Source organism: Myiozetetes cayanensis, unplaced genomic scaffold (genome assembly GCF_022539395.1).
Source record: "Myiozetetes cayanensis isolate MyiCay16 unplaced genomic scaffold, myiCay2020 scf7, whole genome shotgun sequence".
Lineage (NCBI taxonomy): Eukaryota > Metazoa > Chordata > Aves > Passeriformes > Tyrannidae > Myiozetetes > Myiozetetes cayanensis.
In genome coordinates, this window is record NW_026087964.1 from 14755550 (window position 1) to 14783474 (window position 27925).

General features: G+C 40.8%; 1 protein-coding gene across 3 annotated transcripts in view; it reads right to left on the reverse strand.

Moving 5' to 3' along the window:
• Window positions 1-27925, reverse strand: part of PPARGC1A (PPARG coactivator 1 alpha) — a 369906-nt gene that overhangs the window by 60619 nt on the left and 281362 nt on the right. For 2 of the 3 annotated variants that reach the window (XM_050338766.1, XM_050338767.1), the window contains exon 2: window positions 6815-6994. In XM_050338766.1, coding sequence (XP_050194723.1) covers window positions 6815-6994 — 180 coding nt within the window. Of the gene's footprint in view, window positions 1-6814; window positions 6995-12052; window positions 12260-27925 lie in introns of those variants that run through there. The other variant, XM_050338768.1, reaches the window with a different exon arrangement.

Here is a 27925-nt window from a genome sequence, read left to right on the forward strand (position 1 = left end):
GTGTGCTTATGAAGTCCAAATGCCACCTTAAGAAGCTGCATCTCACTAAAACAGATGTGGAATGTGACTGTGACCAAAGTGGATTTAAGATGACCTCTGTGAAAGGAGGCTATTACATTTTCGTTTGTATGGCAGCTGACACCAGTTTGTATTTAGCTATGTAGCCACTGGGAACACAGTGTAACACAGTGTCCTCAAGGGCTGGTTTTAACACAGGCCAAGACATCCGCCTAATGACCTAATTAGCTCACTACTGTTCTGGTGAGAGCTAGTCTTCCCTCTTAGAAAAAGGACAGGTGCTCTACAGAGCAACAGCACAGTGAGCATCTCAAGCCAAGGCTGCTCCAGGTGAAATGTCTCCTTAATGGGACTGTGAAGGGGATCAGTTGCATTTTCTTGATTGTGCGCCTGGGGAATGGTCTTGGTGGCCTCATACATCAAACAATAAGCTCTCAAAGCAATTTTTTTTGCTCATTTGGGACTTCTTTCCTGCCTGAAGGTTTCAACCAACATGCCAGGTTCTTGCATTAAAACAGAGATGTGTTTAGACAGTTTGTAGTTTGTCCAAGCAGGAAAGAAAAGGGAGCAGCAGCACACCTTGCTAACACTAGATACAGAGCATTTGCATAAACTCTTCCCAACCACAAAGCAGCTGGTTCAAGTAAAATAAATTCCACTTACTGCTTGAGCCTTTCTAAATGTCAGCATAGCTAATCATAGATTATAGTTTACATATATCATCCCACGCAGACAAGATGTTATTGTGCTGGTCTTCTATTTAGCAGACGTAGAGACCTGAGCCAGGCCAGAGACACTAGAAAAGGTAATGCATACAAGCATACAAGAGAAGTGACATTGCTCCATCAGGAATATAATGCTTTTACCAAGCGTCTGCTGTTTTCTTTCCCTGGAACTGAGGGTCTGTCTCCTAGTCTCACAAGTGATTTTTATGATACATTGTTACCTTTTACTGTTCTTATAAAGTTTCCTATCCCAAATCTGCATCTTTTAGCCTTTTATGTTTATTGTTGTATTAAACTTGCAACGTTGTCTGTTTCCGTACTAAATCCATCCCATAACCACATACTGTACGTTCATTTCTCTAGGACCTTAGTAGCTCTTATCTGTTTGCCTTTATGATCTCTTATGAACTGTTAGGAATAGCAATTTGCAGCACTGTTTGTAAAGTCATCTCAGCCTGAACTCAGCCTTCCCCTTTTTTGCCATACAGCGATACTCTCTGCAATGAAATCCCATTTGCCACAGAAGCATTTCATTACAGGAGGCATTTTAGAGGGACACAAGTTCCCAAGTACACAACGTGTGCCTATCATGTAAAACACTCGATGTGCATGAATCCAAATTTCTAAAAAACTATTTAATAGAGCAGGAAACTACATGTTGATACGAGATGGTCCTGTTCTGCTTCCAGATTCACCAATATGCTCTACGGTACTGCCCAGAGCTATTTTGTTTGTGCCCTCTGAGTCCTCAGACAGGCTGCTATGTCATGCACACAATCTCAGTCCTTTCAAGTGCTTTGACGAGCTTTATTCTGCCATTATGCCATCTAGAACATTAAACACAATGTTTAAGTTCTATGTTAAATCATGATCGGTTCCTATTAAGTGTTTCAAGCTCCTCATTTTTATCAACAGTTACTTTATTAAATCCTTAATAATATAGATGGAATAGTTAGTTAATTTGTGTGTTGAGCCATGGATGTTAATTTGTAAACATAATAACATACTGCAATCATTTGCATAATAGCATTTTAATCTTTTTAGTAAAAGCTGTAATTCCCTACAAAGTACGCTGCAGTAGAAACTAAGTGACTATTGGTAATAATAAAAAAGGCCTTAAAATTCTGATCCTATTATAGTGTTGGAACATACCCAAACTGCTACCATAATCTCTGAAATGTTACTGTTCTCTGATTTAGGTGTCTGTGTCAAGAATAAAAATGAAGTATAACTGGTAGCAGTAGACTATTTCCTAAATGTAATTTAGTATTCACTAAGCACCAGCACTTTGCAAATAGCTCTGAGGCTTTCCTTCAAAGTTCAGAGCTCTAGTTATGCATATTGTGTGAGGTACACCATGCAGCTCACCTCCAGCCTCTGTTGTGCTGAATAGATGGCTATGATAAATCATGCTGATTTGGCACTGAAGGGCATCAGCCATCAAGGATTTGACTACCATGTCTTTTTTTCCCTGAGATTATATCTCCTTGAACTGCCTGCCCTGGGCTACTAGTTTTGGAGAAAATTAAAAAGTGGAAAAAATGCTAGGGAAGGCCACTACAGAAAGTCTCTATAGGTTCAGTTCTCTGGAAACCCATTAACACCAGTCACAAGACTGGGAAAGAAAACATTGGTGGTTGTTTAAAAGTCAGGCCAAGTCATTTTACGCAAGATCTGGTAATTCATTAATCAATCTGGCTGAAAACCTTGAATGAATAACCTGCAATGGTGAAAGAGGCTGGCAGCATCACAGAACAGGAGGGAGTTACAATCTGAATCAATGTCCTGGTGATGCTTAAGGCTCCCCTCAACACTCATCATCTTCCTGATACAAACTCTTCCAAATAAATACGAAATCATTTATCTCCATGAATTTCCCTGCTGCCAAGAGCAAGACAGTCTGCATTTCATTGTGCATTTCTTTTTCTCCTCACATTCTCATTGCTTGTAATACAAGCACTTTTTGGCAGTCTACGTAGTTGTCTTTTTAGGTTTTCCAAATACATGGCACAGAAAACGGTGTTGAAAAGTAACCTGCGCTACACCTATACAGAACAATTAAAAACTAAGTAATCAAATACAGTGAACATCTCTATGGACAACAGAATTATGTAAACAAATTATGTAAATAAATGAAATCTGCAGAAGGGCAAGCAAAGTGGGTTTTCTGAAGTCTTTTTAAAGGCCAAAAAAAGGGTTTGCCAACTATAAGATTTATGATTTTACACAGCTTCATTTTACTTTAACAGGTAGTTAACAGGCTGCATTTTCCCTTAACATCAGTTATTTGCAAACAATGCCAACAAGGAGATATACCCACCATAGATATCTTCTCTCTCCATCATGCTAGGCATGGGTCATAAATAACTTTAAACGTAGCTAATCTTACATGATACGGTATAGTATATATGAAGAAGCCTTAAGGAACAACAAAAAATTTTTGTGAACAAAAAGCTTTCTCACTAGTGACACATTAAGTTGTACATTTGTTCACAATTTCACATTGCATTGGCTTTGAGAATGAAAAACTAATCATTTTGATTTTCTAAAAGTAGCCAAATCAATTTTTTTGCAAATATAATTATTTTAAGTCTAGTTCTTCACAAAAGCAAATCATAAAAGTGAATGGTGCAGTGAACCATCTAAATAGCTGGTCTTGGGTGACTTGTTAACTATTTACTTGCATGAACTTGTGTCAATAGACAGTGCCCTGAGGGGCAAGAACTCCTTCATTTTATCTTTCCAATAGTCAGAGCAACAGGCAAAGAATATTAGGTAAAAAAAAGAAGTGACCAAGCCATGAAGAGAAAGAATTCAATTAATTCATAATGTACGTAAGTACAAACATTGATAAGGGGAGCCTCTGCGCTGGGGCAGACAGTCCAGACTTGATTTGGGACTTGTATCAGTTACACTGGGGTGAGCAGAATAATGCAATCATGAATTAGGTGTGTCTGCAAAATACTGGTTTGTTTTAATGCTGGAAAGGCCAGTATCTCATCACACCTAAGAAGATGAGAGCAGGGATTTATACTCAACACTTAAAAACTATCTAGACTAATTGGACCTTTATCTCAGTTGGCTCCTGGTTGCTACCATAACTATTAATAATTTCTAGTCTGTGAGCCACTGGGAGTGTCTAAGCTTGTGGGTGCTTGGCTCAAGTGAGCTTTCAGGAACATAATTTGCAGTAAGACCAAAAATCCACTTTCTGAAATACAAGTCTTTCTTAAAAAAAGTGCACCAGAAACACTCAGGAACTTTGCACCATCCCTCGCCTAGACAATGCCACGTGTATTGCATTAATACCTCAAAGAAGAATGTGTTTCAGTCAAAGTTAGGTTTGGCAATTAACACTGTACAGCCTGTGCAAGTAACGCTGCTCTTGTACTTCCCAGTATTTCTCATTCTGGTTCCTTCCCCTCCACCCCAACAGGCTGTACTTCTATTTTTGTATCACAACAAATCATCTGGAAGCTTAAGCTAGATAAAACATACTATTCCCACAATGATAAGAGAGAAAAAAAGAAGTAAATTAGTAAAAAAAGAATTTATTTTCTTTTTAAAAAAGCCAATAAGGACCAATATGGAAAAATCTAGAGACTGCCAAATGGAAAACTGCACAAAACTTTCATTCTCTCAGCTAAAACAAATAGTTCCTCACAGACTATGTGAGACAGTCTCTGGAGGAAGAAGACATCTTCTTCTGATCTTGAGCACCCCCAGTCGTCACATTACAGAGCGGCAGAGGCAAGAAATAGTGCAAGGTATCCAGCTGCATGATGGAGAATGGGGACAGGGTTAACGTATGGGAGGACAAAATAACTGTTTCATTCCCATCTTCCAAGGCCAAGCAACCAAGAAATGTAAATGCAACACACTATGAAGCTGAAAATAGCCTAATTTTGCACTGCAGTATTGTAAAATACCATTAGGGCACAATTTGTGCCTACAGGTAAGTATGGGCCAAGCTGTGAGGTCAGAGACAGTGATGCAGCCTGCAGCAGAAGTCGGCTGGTGTGAAGAAATCCAGGCATTCGCAAAGAAAACAACAGAATTCGTGTGTTTGGAAAGAAGCAGCATATTTAATTTCCAAACTATTATTTCTGACGTATTACTTGCTGCCTAGGTGCCTTTCCCCAGCTGCATTCCCCATTTCTCTACACATCCCCTCCTGTTTCTCCACACTGGGGCACCTCGTCCTCAGACATACCCAAATGTGCCCATAAGAGGTTACCCCTAGTGAGGAGTACCTCATGTCACCAACTCCCAGTGAGGTTAACTACAAGCCTATCTGGCTGTCTTGTGTGCAACATGCTTTGATTTTCAGAACAGGAATTATTTCATATAGAAAGTGACAACTCCTATACAAGGCATGTAGGGGAATGGTCACTACCTGTCTGAGACAACTTAATACTCTCCAGCTGTGGCCATCAGAGCATCCAGACAGTAACACAGGGTAAGCAACAACTCTGTGCTCAAGTTCCACTGGTTTTATTAGAATGATTTGTGTGCTTAGAATTGGTAAATACTTACTTGTATTACCTATCTGGAACTTACACTTTGAAAGCCTGCATCTTCAACTTTTTCCTAAAGGAAAATGGCTCTGCATTTGGCTTTTGAAAAATGTGGAAAATTATGTCTCCTCCATTATAAGAAAAGCAAAACCAGTCTACACCACACTAGCTGCAAGCGTGGTCCCTGCCCCCTCTGCCTCCCTGCCATCGACCATCCAAACCTAGTCACCAGCAGGCCGTACCCTGCCTGGGGCAGTACAACTGCAATTCAAGAACAACACGCGGCTTGGAAACTTTGTAAAACAAGGTGCAGAACACTGTACAACTAAAGAAAAAAAGAGAGCCTACGCACAAGGCTTTGCAGGCCTATTTTGATTTGAATAAAATTAATTTCAAGTTACTTGGATGTAAATCACAGAAACTGAATAGAGAAGGACAGTTTCTGCTTTAAGTCCCATGCAACTTCATCTGCATCAGGGAGATCACTCTGGGTTTAGAGTTGTATACAAAAAACAAATAGGATTTTATTCAGGACATCACCCTAGGTAAGCACCTTATGATGTTGTTTCAGTTAATTTTTTCCAGCCTTTAAATTCCACGATGATAATTCAGGGCTTCCCTGAGCCAGTGGACCAGTTGTACTTCCTGGAGCTGTGGTACCTGCCGTGTGAGAGGCAGCACCCGTGGTGGCTTTTGCACAAGGTCTTCCTGCCAGCTAATCAATTTATTGTCCAATTTCCTGGTCAGTGGACGATCTATAGCCTCTCCTATTACCAAGGAGGGAAGAAGGTTAGGGTTTAGGAGGGGCACAGCTGCCCGAAACCATGAGGCGGAGAATTATGAAGGCTTTACACAACAAAAGAAAGAAGACTGGAGACGGAGATAAAGAGACAGTAACCCTCCTCTTGTACACCCTGATCCCCAAGGCAGAATTAGAAAGAAAACATTTAAATCTCTCTAGCACCCTTCGACTTTTACTTTTAGACTGCTCTCCACCAGGAGATCTACAACTTCTCTGCCAAATCCACCCTTTTCCTCCCTTATACATCAACAACGAGGACCTCTTGATTTGTGTGCAAAAGAATCTTGCACAGTAAGGTTCTGAGTGGTAAAAACCTTTACTAGAAATGTTCCAACTACTCATCAATTAGCTGCTGTGCTGCACTCTGCTTCTTGCCGAGGAATTCAAGTAGAAGACAACAAACAACTTTTGACTTTTGTTTTGCTTTGTAGCTGACAACTGTGCAACTCCTCACCGTGACACCACAGGGCAGTGTGCTCTAGGCACTCTTTAGCTGTTTTCTTTCAAAAATCCAAAGTTCCGTTTAAATCCTTTCAAGGTTTCCCCCCACACCCCTCCAGATTGCAGGCCTAGTTTTGATCATGTAGATCAAAGGAACCACTCAGAACCCTTAACACACTACCACATTTGTTGTCTCTTAATGGGGGATAAATAGTAAAACTCTTGTCCACTAGGGTAACCAAAAAAAAAAAAAATTCAGAAAAAAAACAAGCAAGGACTTTGCAATGTGTACTTGCATCACCTTGCCTTACCTCAAATATATTGGCGGGTTCATTGCTGTACTGATTGGAGATGATCTCTGACTGGTCGCTATACCACTTGAGTCCCCCCAGAAAGCTGTCTGCATCCAGGTCATTCACATCGAGTTCAGAGAGGTCAAGTTCTGGGAGATCTGGGCAAAGAGGCTGGTCTTCACCAACCAGAGCAGCACACTGCAGGATACAGCAACACAGAAATAGTTTCATTAATTACCAGGAATCTATTAACTTTAATATCATGTGATAAGAATTAAACCTCAATTTAGCTATGGCACAGGGTCACTAGGATTGACTTTTTTTTTCTGGAAAAAACCCACTGAAGTATTTGATCATCACTAATACTATACAGGTATGCAAAGAGTAGAGGGAAACAGCAGGGCATAAACTGCCTTCTCTGTCACATCTCTGTCCAGGGACAATGACTTTCCTTCTCCCTACACTATCTGACAACAATCGTGTTCAAAGCTTTAAATCCAACAGCAGAGGCCAAAGCATGTCCTTATTCTCCTGCTTCAGAGCAAACCAGTGCAGGTACAAGTTACAGATGAATACCTCTGGGCAAGGTCTGTCACGCATTTCCTGATGCATTCAGGTTAAAGAGGCACAGCCTGTTACAGCCTTCAGCCCTGGGGGCTAGCTCAAGCTGGAGATAGTCACACTTTCACTTCTACAGAACTTTACCACAATCCTTGCGGTCAGTCATGATGGTGGCCACCATATGGGCATAAAGAAGTACGGGTTAGTGATGCTGCTGTGTTCTGTTCCCAGTGCATAGATCACAGCCACCCAGTTACATATCAGAGTCCTGGCAAAAGCGTGGCTTGAAATATCCTGATATCCTCCTTTGGGTGACAGGCACAGTCAGTTCACACAGCCTTTCACCTGCTTGGTGTGAACACATCTGCTATCCCAGACAGTTCCCTAAATGTCCCGAGAGAGAGGATGTAGTGAGAGAACCAAATGGGTTTTCCTCTTATGGCATCCTCTGATTCAGTAATCCTAAAGTAGAGAGGGTCTGTGAAACATTTTGATTGAGGCAGCAAACAAAGTCCCACAATCCTCTTCAGCAGTGCAAAATGTTTTGTCTGCACAACTTAGGAAGAGAGTGGGGATAAATACAAACAAACCTGGAACCAGTATCCTTTTATATGCTAGTATGAAGCTAGATAGGGTATTGACTGACCTACTATGGAAGAAAAAATTAATAACATATATCCACTTTAACACAGCAGTCAAAATGTTAGAGTATCCTCCGAAACCATTTCCAAATTATGGAAAACACGTAATAACAGTATGGCAAATAGCTGAGTTCCATATGTCAATGCTGCTCGATTAAGCGATTCCTCCTGCACTGTACCATGTATCCTTGTAATTCACCTCCGAACACCTACATCGATACGTGTGTACGGCAAAGCACACGTAACGCTGCAAAGGCACCAGGCGCTGAATGGTTAAAAGCCATCTGAAGTCAACCGAGTCTAAGGACATCCACCCTGAGTATTTCTAGCAATGTGTTATGGATGGCCAACAGCAGGACCTTCTCGACTCCGGTCAGTTGACTGGGTGGTTTGAATGATTTCCCAACTTCTATTTGGACTGAAGTCAATGCAGAAAGTGCCACTTTCTGAAGGCAGATGTCTGTAGGGCACTAACGCAGTGTCCATGGATGTGAATTGCTCAACACCGGTTATGTCACTCTCACAAGGACCGCCTTTCACAAGAATGCAAGCGAGAGCTGCTGAAGGTGCATTTCATTGAGGTTTTTGTCCCTGCGAAGCTCGGAGCGTCTGCAGTGCGCGGGCTGGATGCAGCAGCGCAGCCGTGAGCAAAGATTTTGTCTGTTGGCACAAAGACTTGGTGCAGCTGGTGCGAGCTATAATTTACCAGACAACTTCTACATCTACCAGGACACTACGAGATAATCACGGAATAGGCCAAGGGGCAAGGAAGCTGAGAGGCTGCAAAATGAAGCTCTGAAATAGCAGTTGTTTTTCTTATTATTATTTAAGGAGTTGCAGAACTTTAAGAAGTCAAAACCCCACTTAAGTAATCTTAACTGCACACAATTTTTTTACCATTATTTTGGGCATAAGAAAAAAAAAAATTAGAGGGTTTCCTTTCTTTTCGTGCGAGACACAACCTTCTGGCAGCAACCTTATAATACAGAGATGACCTTTTTTGATGCTTGGCCGAAATCTCTGATCTCATTAAAGGATAATCTAGTTTTTGACTGAAAAGGTAGATTCTCAGCATCATTCTCAGGTTTGTGTTGTGGAGGTCAGTAGCTTATAACTGATGCCACAGACTTCTAAAGTATCCTGCTGATCTCTTACTGCTTTCATTTATAAAAATAGCTTCACTCTGTGAACCACCTACTTAAACATGTTTACTTTTGGTAATCTGCATTTTTAAGTTCCTACAGTGGGCTTTTGAAGCAATATAAACAATGGTATTAACAAAAAAAATTTCTGCTTATCACAGTTTTCATTTACCTGTAGTGACTGCAATGTCACCTAAGACATGTAACTGCTGAAATTAAGTATATATGCCTTGCCAATGTTGACATGATAATAAAATCAATGTTTCTGAATATGACATTATGCTTCTAATCTGAGACACATTAGTAGCAAGTGTTCCTGTTATTAATTTATATTTGGCCTTTGGATGATGCCAGATTTAACACTCCAAGTCCTAAAACTGTCCTCATCTGACACGCTGATATTTACTGTTTGCCTATACATCTGTAACAGGTGCACCTGCATTGCTAGCACACATTTTACTGTCTTCCCACAGTTATTTGATATGATAGTTATTCCATAACTATAGCATTAATTTTACAGTAACATTTAGGACGATAAAGCAGTCACTAAACACAAAAGGCTAATTACTGTGCGTTATTTCACTCCAACAGACCTTTTTTCTCTTAGTTCAGGTGCAAACAATAAATTAGCTCAACTGCACTGATGGTAATGAATCATTATAATTAAGTATAATTCTCCATTAACCTTTTGGATGTTTTTGTGCCTTTGAAGGTAAATTTAAAAAAAAAAAAAAAGAAAAAAAAGAAAAAGGAAGACTGGACTTGTGCCATATTAATTATATTAATGAAAATATAATCTGCATTTTATTTTTAACAAGTTTTTCAAAGTGCCAAGGGGATGAACTCAGGAAAGAAAGAGAGCCTTGACAAAATGTGTGTCATGTGGATTCTCTCTATCAATCTTTGCAACCTTACTGTACATCACCTTCATTAAGCTGTGAAGCACTGGGGACGCTGATCAGCTACAGTGATGCAGGCCTTTATTAAGCAACACACCGTCCTGTCATTATGAGAGCGAGAATATAATACATTTTACATTGACAGCAAACATTAATGATTCAAAAAATGAAAGCTGTCTCCAGTACCTGCACCTGCATTATTTTAGCTCAGTAAAGGTGATCCCCTGAGCCAGAAGATCCCCAGCACGCAGACACTAGTACTGCTACAGGAAGTGCAATGCAGGAGCACACTGGCAAAATCCTACCCACAGTTAATCCATCCACCACACAATTAATATTAAGATCAAACCCTTTTTTTCTTTTTGTTTTCTCTGCACTATGAAAAAGTCATTGACATAAATTATCTGTTACTAGCTTGAAATTACTGCTGGAACTCTAGTGATTAAAATAAATCTTCAGTATTTCCATATAAGCTGGTTCCTCAATCAGCTCCTAGCAGCATTAGGAATAATACATGATGGAAAAATGAAGCTACGGCAGCTGAGACCCATGCTACAAGCCAAACAACAACCCACAGGATACTCCAGCTACTCAGAAACAATTAGGACTTTGGAGCCAGAAAGTCATCCACTTACAGCCTTGACTCATAATAGCTACAGGACATATGAATTATCCATATCTATTCCACTTTACCAAGAAATCAAAACAAGATAAGACCAATTACAATATGCAAACAGAAATCAGCGGATACAATGGCAAGCTGCAAATATTTAAAACATGACAAAATGACTCGAGAATCCACACACATGCTCTGCCAGATAGGAAAAACATACTGGAGAACATGGGAACGTTTTTACTTTAGATGGGTAGCTCTCTACAGCATGAACATCTTATTTAAAAAGCATCGCCTGTAACCTGTTTTTCCCTTCCCCATTGCCCGAGGGGACCATTTTAAGCACTTATTCCAAGCCAGAAGCCAGAGGATTAGTTCCTTTGAGCAGGTCTGTATTTGGGATTCCTCTCCATGGGGTCCAAAGAAAGTTTGACTTGCTTCACAAGTTGCCTGAACTTTCAGGTAACGCTCCATTTTGCTGAATGCAAACATGCAGAAATCCTCAAACCTCACATTATACTCCAGAGATTACCACAGGGCTGCTTGCCCTTTTTTTTTTTTTTATTTTTTTTATTTTTTCCTTTATGAATTGTAGCCAGCAGAAGCTGTGGATTTGATGTATTGCCGTCTATTTTTACACAAGCAGCAGCGGCGGCAGCAGCAGCAGCAGTTCACACAGTCCTGCATAAACTCTATTCTCATGGTTCATCCTGTTGTCTCTGCTGTACAGTGGGATTTAACCATTTGTTGGACTATTCGGATTGACTGCGAACCCTGCTCTACGGGGCATTAGCTACAGCGTCAGTATTCCAATACCACAAGAAGCAGGGAAACGTCTCCTTCCAGAAATCTCTTTTAAAAAGCATCTAAAGCCAAACAACAGAGTATTCATTCCTGTGTGCATGTTTGTATTCTGCCGCTGATAAACAAGGAAAAAACCTTCGACAGAGCACAGTGAAAGAAGCAATTAAAATTTAAAGCCAATGATTAATTTTAACTAGTTGTGTTTTTTTTTTTTAAACAGAAATGTTAGTCCTATTCTAAATAAACATGGCATTTTTCCAACCAGGCCACTAAACGCCACTGGAAATGCCACTTCAGACACCGATTCATATCAATATCTTAGAGCATAAATATTGCATATGACGGGAAAGCGAGCCAGAGGCACATGAAAATAGTTTCCAACTGCAGGAGATACTATACTGATGACAGGAGCTCAGCTTTGATTTGCTCAAGGCATCGCAGAGTAACCTTAAAATAGCAAACTTACTGGAGTTAAGATAAGATACGGACTTGTTTGCAAAGTATGTTGCCTCGGCCGTCCTGCCAGCCCCCTGACCAGCCCACCATCCCCGCCGCCGCCCGCACCCCACGCACCACCCACGCCGCGCACCCCTCACCTCCAGATCGCTCCATACAGAGTCCTGGTTGCACATGTCCCACGCCATCCAGCTGCGGAGCAACGGCAGGAAAGCTGGCAAACTACAGTCCAGAGGCAGGCAGGCAGGCAGCAGACACTCATGCAGGCAATGAGACCCTCTCTGAGAGTGAATCGAAGGCACCTGTCTTACTACTGTTCCCCGTCACATGACAAAGCTATTAAAAAGTAGGCTGGGCTGTCACTCATCCAGCCTTCTGGTGCCGCTGCTCCAGCCCGTGACGTCAGCCAGGGGCAGACCCAGCCTGAAGTGAAGTAAATCTTTGCAAAACCCGCTCAGACCTCGGCGGCCGCAGCACCACGCTGCGATTCAAAGCAGATTTCCACGCCACACCCCTGAAACACTGCTCCTGCCGTAGCACAGCTCCTATCCCTCCCCATCTTCTCTAATTTCTTGGCTTGCTTTCTTTGTCTTCCCCCCCAACCCCGGCACACAATAGGCTGAGCTGTGCTTATTATAAAGAAAAAGTGAAGTGACTCCCAGCCGAGCTACAGCCTGCATGCGAGTAGCCCAAGCCCAACCTTACAAGTGCCTGCACCGGCTCCTCGGCGCTGTTCCCTTCGGGGAGCCTATCCCACAGTTCAGCAAAAGTTACACCACCTTCCAACATTTTTTTGCATTCGGGGATTTTGCGCCTTGCCAAATATTTTGGTTAGGTTAATGGTTTCTCAGCTATAGTTGCAACTTAAGTTAGTTTTTCCACATCAAATGCATCAGCAACACCCCTCACCCCCAACCCAGCATTTCTCTGGAATGGAGTAAGCATCTATAAAAAACATTCCTACAGTTATCTCACCTGCTCCGAGAGGGGAGCCTGATCCTGTTCCCAGCTAGATTACAGTATGTTTAAGCTGTGCTTTAATCACTTCTCTGTCTCGGTGTATTCCCCAAGAAACCATAGCTGTTACAAGCAACTGCCTCAGTCCTGCCCTGGACCACCCTGACCCACGCCTGCCTCTCCCTATAATCTGCCTCAGAACATTTCTGTGCAAACACCGCACCACAACCTTTCTGCCCTGGACTCAGCGTTTGTTCATTGAAATTAAATAAATTAAAAAAAATCTCTTGTCGTGTGAAAATCCAGACACGCTGTTAAAAGACACGTCTCCTCATCAAAGTCTTTGCCAGACAACAGGGGCTGCTGCAGGTGCAACTGGTTTATGATGCCCCTTTGCACTGCATACACAACAAACTCCACGCACCAAACTGAACTGCAAAACGTTGCCCACAACAGGGAAAGAAAACCCACAAATAAAGGTCATGTTTAACTATCCCCACCTGCCTGCTTGTCTTATTGTCTTAAGCTGCAGTTTTTTTAATTACCTGGGTGCAAAAAGTCTTGTGAAATGTAAGCACTGGCTCTGTCGTGCTGGGCTACCAGTCAAAGTTACAAAACTATAACTGATCATCCTCCATGTCATGAAATATTCATTTTCATTGTTATTTGCAAACTCGAGTATTCTAAAGGCTAAACGAATTCAATTATTATACAAGAGTATGGCAATTTTGCTGAGAGAAAAAAATAAATACGAAGTACAATTCTTGAAATAGCCTTTTTCTCACAGACATTGGAAACTTCAGAAATGGTAGGAGGTCTCAGATATATTCTTTGCTTATTTGTGTTCCCTTGTAATTCATTATTACCAGTCCTGATAAAATGTATATTTTTCCCAGCTTGTGCTTAAGTTGCAAATCACATCACACTGTCATATTTTCACCAAGCACAGATGACAAAAATGGCATTGTTCTTACTTTACTTAATTAAAAAAAAACCACACAGCAAAATACCAAATGACTACAGAAAGTCTTTCCTACAAATAATTAAATTAACGGTATTGCTTTGCTCTCATGATGAAAAAAACCTAATTTCCTTCCCAATTATATGCTGATTTAATGATAAAACTGCAGTAAATTATTAAGATCTGTGGCAAAGGTGAGTACCTCTACCCCCCGAACAGTCAACTGTGAAATAATGCTGGGCACCTGCCTGCCTGGAGTAGAGTCGGTTCTTATTAATTATTATCTGTGGATCCATGGTTGGTGGAATATTCTCCTTCAATACCTACTTATAATTGTGTTCATTGACTGTGCCAAATCCATCATCTCTTTTTTTTTGAAGTTTCATTCACACCTTTTATAGAAATGTATTTACACTGGAACATTTCATATTGCTGTTTTGGATATTTTGACCTGCTCATGTTGTTTCTATTTTCTACATTTCCACTTCAATGCTTTCCCTTCAAATTAGCAAGTTAACTGATAAATAAAAACTGTGACCTTAGCGGTGCTCTCACCATACAAGCTTTAGAGATTGAGGAACTTTTTTAGTGCACTGTGGACGGTGCGACCAATAGGTAGTAATTACAGAGTCCCCCAGAGCTTTTCTATGACCACATTATAGCTTGAACTTTCCTGGCAGTTCCAGCGTTACCTGGAAGGGATGCCAAGCACGATTCCAACTACAAAAGACTGTGAGATTTCAACGAGGGTTCCCCATCGCTTGGGAAGAATTTTTTTTTTTCCTTAACTGAAGTGTCTAATGCCAGCCATAGTATAAATTTACCCACTAGGATCTTTTTTTCACATGTTTTAATGTGGTGTTTGAGCATAGTGACTGTGAGAGGAGAAAAGCAAGGAAGGCAGCTGCAGCGCTGGTATAGTTTGGAAATGGCGCAGCTTCCACATATGTAAATGAAACCTGTGAAACACAGCCAGCACCTAAACTGCTTCCTCAAAGGAAACCTTGTCTTCTAAACGTTCCCTAGTAGCTTTAGCAATGCTCTTCCCTCTGTTTTGACAACACTAAAGAATTGCACAATCATCTTTTGTGGGGCAATATCTAAGCACGCACACAAATATAGATATTTGGTTCCATAACAAACATATAGAAAGAAAACCCTCCTTCAGCTGTGGATTTTTTCGATCCAATCTGCCCTGTTGAAAAGTCCATCATCAGACAACTTCCTCAATCCCTGTATTTCCTCTGGTTTTAGACTACTCTGTGCTGAGTCTCAGCAATTCCCAAATTTTGCCTTTTCTTCTTTAAGGGTCAAAATTCAAGAAAGTTCTGTTAAGCCTTCTAACAGCATTTGGGCACAAATTTGCAAATCTTGATATATTTCCAACAGGACTGGAAGGTATGCCTGTCTGCAACAACAAGCAATGGAAATCAAAGACTGAAGCCTTCAAGCCCTCTGTCCTTGACTTTTTACTGGATTCAGAATTGATTTTATCTCTTTCTCCTCTTCTTTCACCTCACATTTTCCAACTATGGTCATGTTTTTATTCCCTGTAATTTAGTTTTCTTGAAGAAGCTACTGATTTTGGAGCCCTCATGATTTCAGAATCCAAAACTTAGTCCCTTCATTATGGCACCAAGGAAGAAAGATTTTGTTTCCTTGCTACTTTTCCAGTGGAGGAAGGACAACAGTGCTGGAGTTTCAGCCAGATGAGGTTTGCAAACCAGTTCTCACATCAGTTCAACCCTTTCTGCTCAACCCTCCAAGAGTGAATGGCCCTACAGGAAAAGATCAGACAATGCTGTATATAAAACAGGAATCTGCACTCCAAAGGTGTGCTAGCGTGAATGGTGTTCTATATAAAGTATATGTACCCTATTAATTTTTTATTAGAAATCATCCTTCTGTGCATCTTAACTCTTATTTTTTGCACAGCACTGTATTTGTTTTCCAGTCCATTCTCTCTGTTCCACTTCTATCCTATTTGTTTGTTCCTTTTTTTTTCCCCTCCTCATCTTCTTTTCCGTATTTATCAAGTTCATCCTACCCAGAATATACCTTCAATAGCAGAAGCCAGTGAGTCAAACTCCTTGAACTTCTGGGTTCATTGGTGCAGTAATTCTACAATGGAATAAAGCAGTGTGCCCTCTGCAGTTTTGCTAGGGCAGTTATGACCTGAGATTTTTTTTAACAAAGAAAACCCATGATGGTGCTCTGTACCAGCTCTCTGGAAAACTCAAGAGATCAGGGCCAAATTAATTCCTGGCCCAGCTCTGGGTCACAGGCTGCTGTCTAAGGAGCTGTATATTTGAGAGTCCAAACGGTGATGTGTTACTAACATCACTGACACCAGGTTGAATTTTGCCACATCTGCCTCCACAGACTGAGGGCTCAAATAAAGATCACTGAATGCCAGGGGAAATCACTGTTCACATGCAACTGGAGCCGATTGTGACTATTTACTATTATTGCAGATTACCAGATTATTTGTGGTAACCAGGCTTGCAGTCATACAACTCTTTGGGTGCTTGTAGTAAAACCTTCCAGGAGTACCTAAGTGAAACAAGAGGAGAACAGGTACCCGCTACGAGAAATCTTATAATATTTATTATACTTCTCTGAACATTATACTTCACAAGCATATTTCATTTACTCATTACTAAAAGTAAGAAAAGCAAACCACTCAAGCTGATTACATAAAAAATACATTTGCCACTTGTTTCCCCCCAGCATTTGGAGCCTATGTTCTCCAGGACCCATATTTGCTGTGATCTGCAGGAAAATCCAGCTTGTCAGGCCTGCTAAAAGCAGCACAAACAATGTCTTTCACTTGGGTGTTACTGTTTCATAGAAAGACTAACCTGTAAAAGAGCACCTATATTTAAATTTATATTTAAATATATATATATATATGTTTGAGGAACAGAGCCATGTAAACACACCAGTTTCCTGGGGAGGCTTTTGCGCTTTTTGAGCACAGACATCCAGGCAAGATAAGGAGATAGATTCCAGTTTTGGACCTTCTTGCAGGTTGGCAGAGCAGGCAGGACCACATCAAAATCACAGACCGTTGCAGATCTTCATCATCTCTCCTTTACTCACCTCACTGCTGATATTTCCTTGGAACAAAAGAAATCATAAAGTTCTTTTTATCCCTCTATCCTTCCACACGTTCAAGTCACGGGAAGAGATCAAAACCTGCTCACGTCTGATGTTATCGACCCAGGGAACTGTTTTCTGGCATTCCTGTTCAGGGGCTGGGAGCATCTGCTCTGCACTCAGAAGTTGTGCCCTTCCTCTCCCACTCCCAGCCTTGCTGGGATGCTCACACCCTTTCTGGGGACAGGCAATTGTCTTCTCCAGCTTTAGCCACAAAGGGCAGAACCCGAGGAAGCTTTTGGGATACACCTTGTATGAGTAACTCTATGCAGAGCTCTGGCTCCCCAGCCAGATCCTTCTTTTTACCCCTATTACCATCCACCTTGCACTATCTTTCCCGGGCACCCAGAGTATTACCCTGGAGCCCTCATTCCCTGACTCGTTCATCATTAATGCCAATCTAGTTATTGCCAACTTTTTCTGAGAGGGATCTGAAGAGAATGAAGAGGATGATCCCATGAACAATCACCATAGATTTGATGTCTTAGGGTACAGAAAAGATTCCCTGATGCAATCGTAAGCAATCTGGTGGGAGCCAAGCCCATTCCAAAGTTACCATCCTTCACTGAGGCAGCCACCCAGATGTCACACTATGTTTGGGGCTTGCTTTGTCACCTGGCCATTCAGTCACCCAGCCTGGAGGGAAGCTGTGATGCCCAGGCTGCCACAGCAGCGCAGGGGAACACACTCCCTGCCAGATCCATGCCAAGGCTCGCAGTAGCTAGTGGAAGAAAAAAACTCTCCTGTTTCCATAACACAGCCTACCTCCTCTCTAAAATGGCTGGTAAGGCGATTGCAGTGGAGTGCACCCAAGGCTGCAGCACAGCACTGGAGAGAACAGTAACCTTTAAATACTCTAAAATCAAATCTTGTTTTACACAAAACCGCTATGGTAAAGTCGACATGAATGAAGCACCTCTGAGTGAAGGAACAGAAGGAAAGGCAGTGGACAGTTTTAGTGCCTCCTAGCAATTTTTTTTAATAAACTAGAGATGACAGACAGCCTTACCAACACATCTCTCATCTTCAAATACGACTTTCTTCAGAGAGAGCTCAGTGGAACTGAGTCAGCCTTTTTTCTTGGGCCTAGCTCTTGGCATTTTTCATATTAAAACAAAATATAATGTGGGAATAATTCTGAACTGTAGTCATCTGATAGGATTTCAGTAACACTGCCAGATTCTCTCTGCAACATTTTAAGGCAAACAAAAAATGAAGACATCACACAAAAGATCTGGAGTTGTTGGTGTGTTTTGTTTTTTTAAAAATATGATTATGCATCAAGTCCCTCTTAATAGAGTTATGCCTGGCTGTGGAGAAGGATGAGCTTCTGTGGAAACTCCTGTGAGGGGGCAACAGAGCTTCACTCGTGCAGCAGCCAGCACTCACTACTTGGCCTCTGAAGGTTCCAGACTGCAGCAGAGGTCCCCTTCCCCAGCCACCCACAGCTGCTGCACCCTATTTTCCTGAGTCAGCCAAGGACAAGCCAAGAGGAGACAGGGTCACCGCATCACAACAGTGAGCGCGAAGCAACAGTTTCACGCAGACAAGGCTTTTGAAGGATCAGCTTTGCCCGACCTCTTAACTAGTAGTTTCTGCCAGACAAAATTGAGCCCTGGAGTTATTTTTAGCCAGAACACTTCATGAATTGCAGTTAACTTGCAATATGCAAACTAGTGACTAGTGCTAGAGGAATCCCTATGGGTTTTGTGGTTCCACTCTCTGCTCAAAAGTCCAATTATTCATTTTTCTTAGAGCTGCAATATTAATCTAAAAAAGTTGCAGAAATGGCAAGAGATGTCATCCTCCCTCCATCCCCAAATCAGATAACCAAAATAAAGGAAGATAAGCATTTAGCCCAGGGCTTATTAGCTATACAAAGTGCAGCTATAAAACTTTGGAGGCTGACCCTCCTCCAACGATGCTTTTGACAAGAAATTTGTCAGTGCCTCCACCTCTGACTCAAGCCCAAACAAGCTTGTGCAGAGATGGAATGGGAGAACTGCTAGCCACAGAAAGGTTTGGGTGAGTTACTATTGTATTTTAATTTAATTTAATTTTATTCTGTCCAAATCACTTGCCTGTTTATCTGTATGAGAAAATGCAGTAAAACAAAAGAGGGGTTAAAGTAGCTGGAAGGGGTGACTGTTCTAAATAGTTTGGAAGGGAATGAAAATCTTTAAATGGATTTAGGCAGGCTTTGAATCAGACCTTATCACAGAAGGTAAGACCAAGGCAGTTCAAAGCAGAAACTCCTCCAAACATTTCCACCTTTTTTTTTTTTTTTTTAATTTTTATACTAAAAATTTAGTATTAATCTCTCCGGCTTTCCCCTGTGAATGGAACTGGGATAAAGCACAAAGATTGTGTCAGCTATCACCTTTTTTGACATCTTTGTTCCCAAGTAATTTACTATTTGCTGAACTGGTTAGTTATTATTTTGGGACACTGGTTAGTTATTATTTTGTAAGTGGTTACTAGTGAGGATTCATGGCTCCCCCCCCAAAAGACTTTTCTTTCACTATTTCATGTCTGTCAACAAATAAGGCAAGTTTGCTGCTTCTATGTTTATCCTTAATGGACCTCTACCATCATAAAATTCCCTGACAATCTGACACAATTAAACATTATTTGTTGTTTCTGCTCTTTTGAGCAGAAGAGCAAGCCAAGGCAATGCATTTAAACAAAAGCATTGAAAGGACCATGTAGGATTCACCCTAAAAGAGAGACTTCATCACAGTGCACCTTTCCCTTTTGCCCACTTGCAGGCTTCTCCTTCCTCTCTGAGGAACAAAGAAACAAGTAAAAATAAGAAACTGTCTGAATGGAGGATTATTTTAATTTGTTTCAAGTTGCTATGCAAAAAAAGCTCTGAAAAAAACCAGCAAACCAACGCCAAAGAGCACTTCATCATAATACTATTATCAATTTATTAAACCAAGATTGCATAGACTGGAGAAATGTGTCTGACACATCCCGGGGGCTTTCTGGAGGTAGACCTCCACCTGTTTCATTCTCACACACACTCCTGTTTACAGAGACATGGAAAAATGTTTGCACTTCAGTTCAATGCAACACAATTTTACATTGTTTGCAGTTTTCTTTAAGGCGGGGTAGGAGCGTGCACACAAGCTGGAGATGCATGCTTTGGGAAGTCAGGGCTAACATCTTCCAGGGAGACTGGTGGAAACACATGGCGCTTGTTAATTTATATCGTGGACAATGCTATAAATCGAAGCATTGCTGACAATTCCTGCCCAGTAAACATGCTCAATTTCATCTCCCGTAAAAAGGCAAGCAGGGACTAAATAGCAACACATTTTGATTTTCATTTAGCCACTTTAATGATAGGTGATGTTAGTGGAAAAAGATCATTTATCTTCAGATTTATTTTATATGAGATAAAAGGCCTTGCCAATTTTTTAAAATTCATTTACACAAGTGAATAAATCTTCCCAAACAATAAGTGGGAAAGTCATATTTCTTTAAGTTTGCTAAAATCTGAAAATGCTGATCTCTGGAGTGAAATAGACAGCACTGGCATTTTAATCAAGAACATAAAGACTCTCCCTTTCTAAATAAGAAGCATACCTGTGCTTCAGAAAAAAATATCTCCAATTTGGGAGAAAGCCTTTTTTAATGCATTTTGTCAAAAATCTCTGACAAATCAGGAGAGACACGTGCAATTTTTATATCCCGTTCATTCTTAGAGCAGTTCCAATGTGAAGGCTACCTAAAAATAGACCAAACCTAACCTTTCAAATATCTATACCGCTGCATACCAGGAACACAAGCTTTCAGTGCCTCTCATGGCTTTCAAGAGCCTTGTGCTGTGCCTGTCTTCTCCTCTAGCACGTTATCTCATGTTGCATATTGCACCCAAGCATGAGACAAGCTGCAAGTTACAATGTGCAGTGTGTTGCAATATGTGATTTGTGTCCATTCGGAACACACAAGCAGCAAGATCGTCAAAACCAGCCTTCCCTTTTGGCTGTTTGATTTTTGCCAGAAAAAGGACACCAACAACACTGAACCTAGTTAAGTGGGGATATGAAAATGAAGCTCTGCCAGCTGCCCCAGCAGCTCTGCTCAGAAAGCACAAGCTGTCTGGTTTGCAGCACACCACTCTTAAAAATATGAAGGGGCACAATAAGGTCTTTTGTCTTACTGTTTTCTACAGTGCTTGCAGATACACTTCTACCCACCTAAAGAAGAGACTTTCCAACAGTGCAGTGAACTCTTGATGACTGATGTGGAATTACAAGACAGCAGAATACATGGTAACTATTTCTTTGCATTACACTTTCTAAATTGTGATTCTGCTTGGCCTTAACGGTATAGGTCAGATTCATCCCAAGCCCAATTCCAGCAACTTCAGGTCAGTGGTACCAGAAAAATCAATAGCATTTAAATTGATGAAGTTGTAACATGGGGGATTTTGGCCCAGGCTGTACAAATACTTGCTTTTATTGTAGATATTCTTCACTTGGTATTATGCTTCAATAAATGTATTTTGATGTTCTCTAATGCTAAGTACTTTACTTCTGAAGCCACACTAGGAGCTGGAACAGGCAAAATCTGCAGTAAACCAGGTTGTGGGGCTGCCCCGGAGGCTCTGAGTGACTGTGACTTTTGCTTACATGAAATAGAAAATCACCATTGTACCAGTTGTCAGCTAGTTACTCCTAGCAGGAACAAGCTCGTAAGGACTTGCTTTTCTTTGTTTACTGTCATGCTCAGCTCTGACAGAGTCAGAAGTTTGTCAAGGCATTTTACTCCGTCAAAAAATGAACAAAATAACTTATACTGATCAAATAACGGAACAAAGCAGCATCAGACTAAACTAATTCCTTCCAAGAATTTTAGGTGGAAAATGTCTTACTGCTAACAGGGAGGCAAGAATAGCAAACAAAGGTATAGGAATAAAAACTATTCAATAAAATATAGATTTCATTATCACCACCTATTCAACTTAATTTTCTTGGCATCCATATCCCTAATGCTGGTTTGTGATAGATCGTACAATCACTTTTTAATTAAGCCCTACTGTGCTTTGTATTAAGAACAAGGCAGTAGACATTATGGCACAATATATCTACCAAAATATTTAATGCTTATCCTTTTCATTTTGGTATTTAAAAGTTGTTCTCTTAGGAGGTGGTATCAGTATTTAACAACATTCTTGACAGCAAATATAAAAACAAAAAACTTCATACTTAATCTAGCCATGTCAAAACTGAAACCCCTTAAAATAATTGCTTTCTGAATATATGGTATTTCCATTGCATTATTTTATTATTACTCAGCTTGCAACATCTTAAGATGCAAAACTTGTTCTTTTCCTACATACTGATGAGATAGGAAGTGGCATGAGGATAGAAAACTGACATTTGACCAATACAGTTGAATGGTACATGAAACAGATGTTATCATGTCACAAAAGATATTTAATGAGAAGCTGTAGAAGACTGGAAGCTTCCTGAGTTGGTAGTATTTTCTTTGGGTCTCATTCAGTGTACTGCAGCTCTGCAGCTTGTGATGGGGAAGATACTCTAAAAGAACAGTGCTCTTCTTCCAGTGGAGTACTGGTACTTTTCAGAGGGCAACATTCACTTTAATTACTAAAATGTACCCACCTTCTTCCAAGAAAGAAAAGGCTGTTGTTGCATATATAATATGGTTTTAGTTTTTAATGCCAGAAATGAATCAGTAAACATAGTTACATTATGGTATACTATTTCTTATTCTGTACCCATAGTAACCAAATTAATCTCAAGGCACTGCTGGCATTAATTCAATCTGAAGCTCACACTTTGGATTTCACATAGGTGCCTTCATCCTATTCTTCTTCTCAACTAATAAAATGTTAATATATGGCAATATATTTATTTCTGGTTCAGTTCAAGTTGAGGTGTGCAGTACTTTGCAGAAACCCAATTAATATCAATCATATATTACAACACTGTGGTTTAGTATACAAAAAAAACCCTGGTGCTAGCTCATAAGCATGAAACAGATGACCCAGGACTTCACTTTTAGCTGTAACTTCTCTGTTTCTAGAATAGGGAAGGCCAGTTTCTCCTTACCTTTCAAGCTTCATTAAAAAAAAAAAAAAAAATCCCTAACACAAACTGAGAACTACAATAAATATATCACATATAAGAAAAAAAAACAAACAAGAGTAAGGAGGCCTTGGAGGATGAGACACTGATAAAACCAGGGCACTCCCCCTGTACCACCATGAGTTTGGTCCACACCAGGCAATAAGCTGTTGCCACAGTGACCCAGCAGTGCTGTCTTTCAGCAACACCCACTGATACACATTTTTCCATTGAGACCTATCAACCTTCAGCCAAAAACCCCGTCCAGTTGATAGAGAAAAAGCATCTCCACATCCTAGAAACTGCACCTGAACTGCTCAGGAGACATAAGCAGTTCAGTAGCTGTGGTGTTGACTAGACCTACTCTAGACCACAGCAAAATGAAATCTAGTCTTTTGTCAGAACTTAATTTGGACAACCTGAGACCCCAGGCACACTACTATCCCAAAGTCTCAATATCTGCTCTACTCCCCCATAGTTAAAGAGGTTTTGCAGCAACAGTTCACATTTCTTGGAGCCTTTTTTACCCAGCTGCTCCTGCTCCTATGTATTCCCAGGAGCTCTAGTGTCCCCAAGTATTTTGATGCTTTCAAAGTGCACACCTAAGAGAAATTACTGCACTGAATGGTACCCAGCTTGATCCAACTGTGGCCAGAGCAACAGGGCCATATTCTGTCATCCTTATTCACCACATACAACAAGCAGTCCCATGAAAAGGGTGAGGTGGTGTGAAGAGTTAGGGCAAGACTTCTGGATGAGCAGAAGGAGTGTGGATGAGCTGTGGCTCACAAGGTGAAGATCCTTGCTCTGAAAAGAATCACCATCATATGAGTGCATGGAAGTTCAGGCCTCAAGCCTTGCATGGGTCATAGACCTGTAGCAAAGCTTGGTTTTGGCTTACGAACATCCCACCTTCTGGCAAAAAGTCACAGAGATGTTTGAGCAAGCCCGCAGTTTGGTTGCACTGGCAGCTCCGTGCATGGACACAGAAGACTCAGTGGGTCTCTCCATCAGGCACATCACTCAAGGCTGTAAGTCCAGGCCTTTGCAAAAGGACCCATCTCAAACCAACCTGCACACCACAGGACTGCATCAAACACAGAGCTCCTCTGATCATTTCAGGTTCTTGCCTTGGGAACTGAGCAGTAAAACTTTCAGGGGCCCTAGTGTGCCCCTGGGCACTCACACAGGGCTCTCAATGGCCTTGAGCCCTGCCTGCATACTGTATCCAAGGGCACAATATAGTCCTTCACTTTTACCAACTGCTATAGAATAAGAATTCCTAGAATGGCTCAAACACATACTAGTTCAAATATGGGTACTTTCAGACTTCTTTTCTATTCCAAATTATGTGCTTTGCCAGCTTCAAAAAAACAGATGGAAAATACATCCCTAAATGTGCACCCTTGTGATCACTCCAAAAGGAAAGCAGCACCAAGTAGCTTAAAACGTTTGCTAGAAAAACTCTTTTCCATATCATGCAAATAGCAGACAAAAATAACTGCTAGGCAATTGATATACATACAAATATTGGTTATTTTAAACAGTAATTTGTTATTGAGGACATCTCACTGAAATATTATAATATTCAATTTCCTCTGCATTTGCATGGAAAAGGAGCTGGAGAGCGCATGATCATTCATTTAACTATTACGTAAATACGTCTATCTCAGATCACACGGCTTTCAAGCCAGAGTTCAAATACATGTTTAATGCATGAGAGTATGATGAAGAAACTTGTGAACTCACAGGTCTCATAGCCCAATCTCAATCAGATACGAGCTTGGTGTAAATATGTACAGTATCGTGTGCTTTCAATAGCACCATGTCTCCAGGCAGCAGTCTGACATCAGCAAAGGAGACAGGTGGTTCCCTTTCCAACCCGGGAGGGGAGAATAAAAGGAGTTAAGACAGTGTGTAAATACAGTGATATTTTTTCCTTGGTGTTTTGCTACAGTTTTCAACCCTTAATGAATCTTCAGTGCATGAACAATTCTCATAACATCTTTGCTACAAATCAGTGAGTGGATGTCATGTCCTAAGATATTTATAACCTTAAAGGTAGTGGTAAGTGATACTGTGTGGCAGCCTTGGTTTAGAAGTGCTGAAGATACTTGCCTTTTGGTTTCATAAGAAAGGAGCTCCAAAAAGCCACAAAACCTCAGTTTCCTTGCTCTAAATGTATCTCTTTCCTATAGCAGGTCACTGTTACTAATAATGCCTGTAAGAATGACAAACATCAGTCAGTCACAGGCACAGAGAACGTCACAACTGCTATTAGCTAGCTCAACTTTGTAAACTCTAACAGTGTGAGATATGCTAAACCCTGCACAATCCACAGTAGTTTGATTTTGAATCTCACATTACAAGAGTTCACACGTACGCTAACCTGCATATAGAATAACCCAATTCGGCCTTTCTTTCTATCTGTACATAAATAGATACTTTTTTCTTTTTTCTTTTTTTTTTTTTCACAGTGACAGCCACTGCCTCTTAAACCATTTTCTTTTGTTGCATTTCCTTAGAAACACAAATCTTGTTCCTTGGCAGCAGTTGCTGTAAGTGCTGTACCACATGCCCAAACTAGTTCTCAGTCACAGCTTTAATTCACAGTAAGTGGCACGAAAGGAGGTCAACACTTCTCAGAAACCACTTTCAGTTCTTTGCTGCTTCAGTATCTATTCTATAAAGCCATCCGCCCTAACAGAAAGAAAGTTGTTTCTTATATTGTGTCCCTTGCTTTTTTATTATTGTCATCTTTATGGAATGGGCTGCAGAATATATCTGATGGAATAAAAGAAGATTATTCCTGGAACCACATTCCTGGTCTCCCTTTTGCAAGATCCTAAAAATGTAAGCAAAAAGAAAATAAAAATTAATACTTTCTGCAACGAAAACAAAACGCCCCTTTCTTTTTCAGTGCAAAAAGACTTCATATAAATGGCATCTTGCAACTCAGTGTCAATCACTGTGTCTTACTTTCAGTTCAATTTACTTGCTTACAGAATGATTTTTTTTTTTTATCAACCCGACCAAGACATCATTGAGGTTGAAAATCAAACAGCCTTCTTTTTGCCATGATGCATCACTGGCAAGAGGAATGTCCTTGCTGACAATATTTTTCTGTCACATTTGCCTCTACAGCTTCACTGCCTTCTCTGTGATCAATGAAAACAGATTTTGACCTCATCTATTTCATTTCAGACCATATTCTGCCCTGAGGCACACGAGTACAACCTATCATAGTTATAGTGGCAATTGGGGCAGAATTTGTTCCTTTCCTGACAATTCAATATGTGATTCATGAACCAGAATTGAATCTAGCTCTCCTTTCCTAGAGCTCCTCTGGTTCTTTGGCATTAGCATCAGTAAAAAAAAGAAGCAGAGATGAATTTATGTTGGTCATATCAGCAGAACTGCCTGGGTAGTCAATAATCAGACTGCTCAGCAAGATGCTACCTGACCAAAAGTTAGTTACTGTATTTTATTTACACAGCTTATTCTGTAGTCTGCTTGCTTGCTTGCTTGCTTGCTTGCTTGCTTGACTTCTCCCTGGTTGTTTAACTAATGGGATCATAAGACCTGGAAAAACATCTCCTAGTCTTGAACACTTCTAATTGGCTTAATAAAGCAAACTGAAAAAAAGATAATCCTCTCCACAACCATCACCTTCAAAAACATACCCATACTACTAGATGTGGAATACACAGTGTATTCACAGGGCATGCGGTTGCAGCAATAACTGGATGATCTAGTTTCCCATTAATCCCCAAGACAATGGACCACTTTTGAAAATACAGGCTCCATTTCTATTCACACGACCCAAAGTGCCAACACCTGCATGCATTCTTTCATACAACTCACTGCACAGCTGAGGCGAGCACACTTCAGCACACATGGTCCGAAATGGACACACAGGAATGCCATTGGATGTGCTGCATTCCACTGACCAACCTATGCTGTGGGGCGCTCCCTCTGCACCACCTACAGAAGGAGGAGTGTCTGCTTGAGACCACCCTGGGAGCGCTGGCACTTCAGAGCCAATATTAGGAGCTCATTTTGAACCCTGCAGGTCCCCAGTGTCTCAATGCCTCACTCAAGATGACAGGCACTGTGTACATATATTGTATCATGATTTTCTGCAGGACTCAGTTCCCAAGCAGAGGAAAGGCTGACATCACTTTGAAAACCACATCCAAGACATGTAATGAACTGCATAATCTATAGTAAATTTGATGTACGGTAAAAATAAACTCCCTTAATATAACAAAAGCACTAATCAACATATTGCATATTAGGCCTGCAAAGCACCAATTATCTGATGAAGAGAAGTAATGCAAGATAGTTACAGTTTCCTCCATTATTTAACTATTTATGTCAATGGAAGCCAAGGAAAACAATGCCTACAGAACCACACATGAAAATACACATGAAGGATTTCAGCCAAGATTTGAGTTAAGATTTGAAGGTAAGGAGAAAAAAACCTATTCAACAATAAAACAACAAAAATAAAGCTCGGGATCTCCAAATCCTGCTGCATATTGCTACTGTAGTGGTTACAATTTTTGGAAGCAAATTATTTTGATTCCCCTTACCATTTAAGAAAAATGCATTCAAAGCAAAACAGTGAGCCTGATCCTGCCCTTCTGCAACCCCATCAGTAACAGCCTTACCACGTACTCCAGTGAAGAGGGATTTATCCTTTCCTGTGGGCCCTGCTCTGAGTTCTTAATTCAACACCATATTCACCAACTTGTTCAGTGAGATTAGCTGTGGTTTCAAGTGTTATTCACTCAGGCAATGGGTCTACAAACACCCTCTTGCTCTGTATTGCC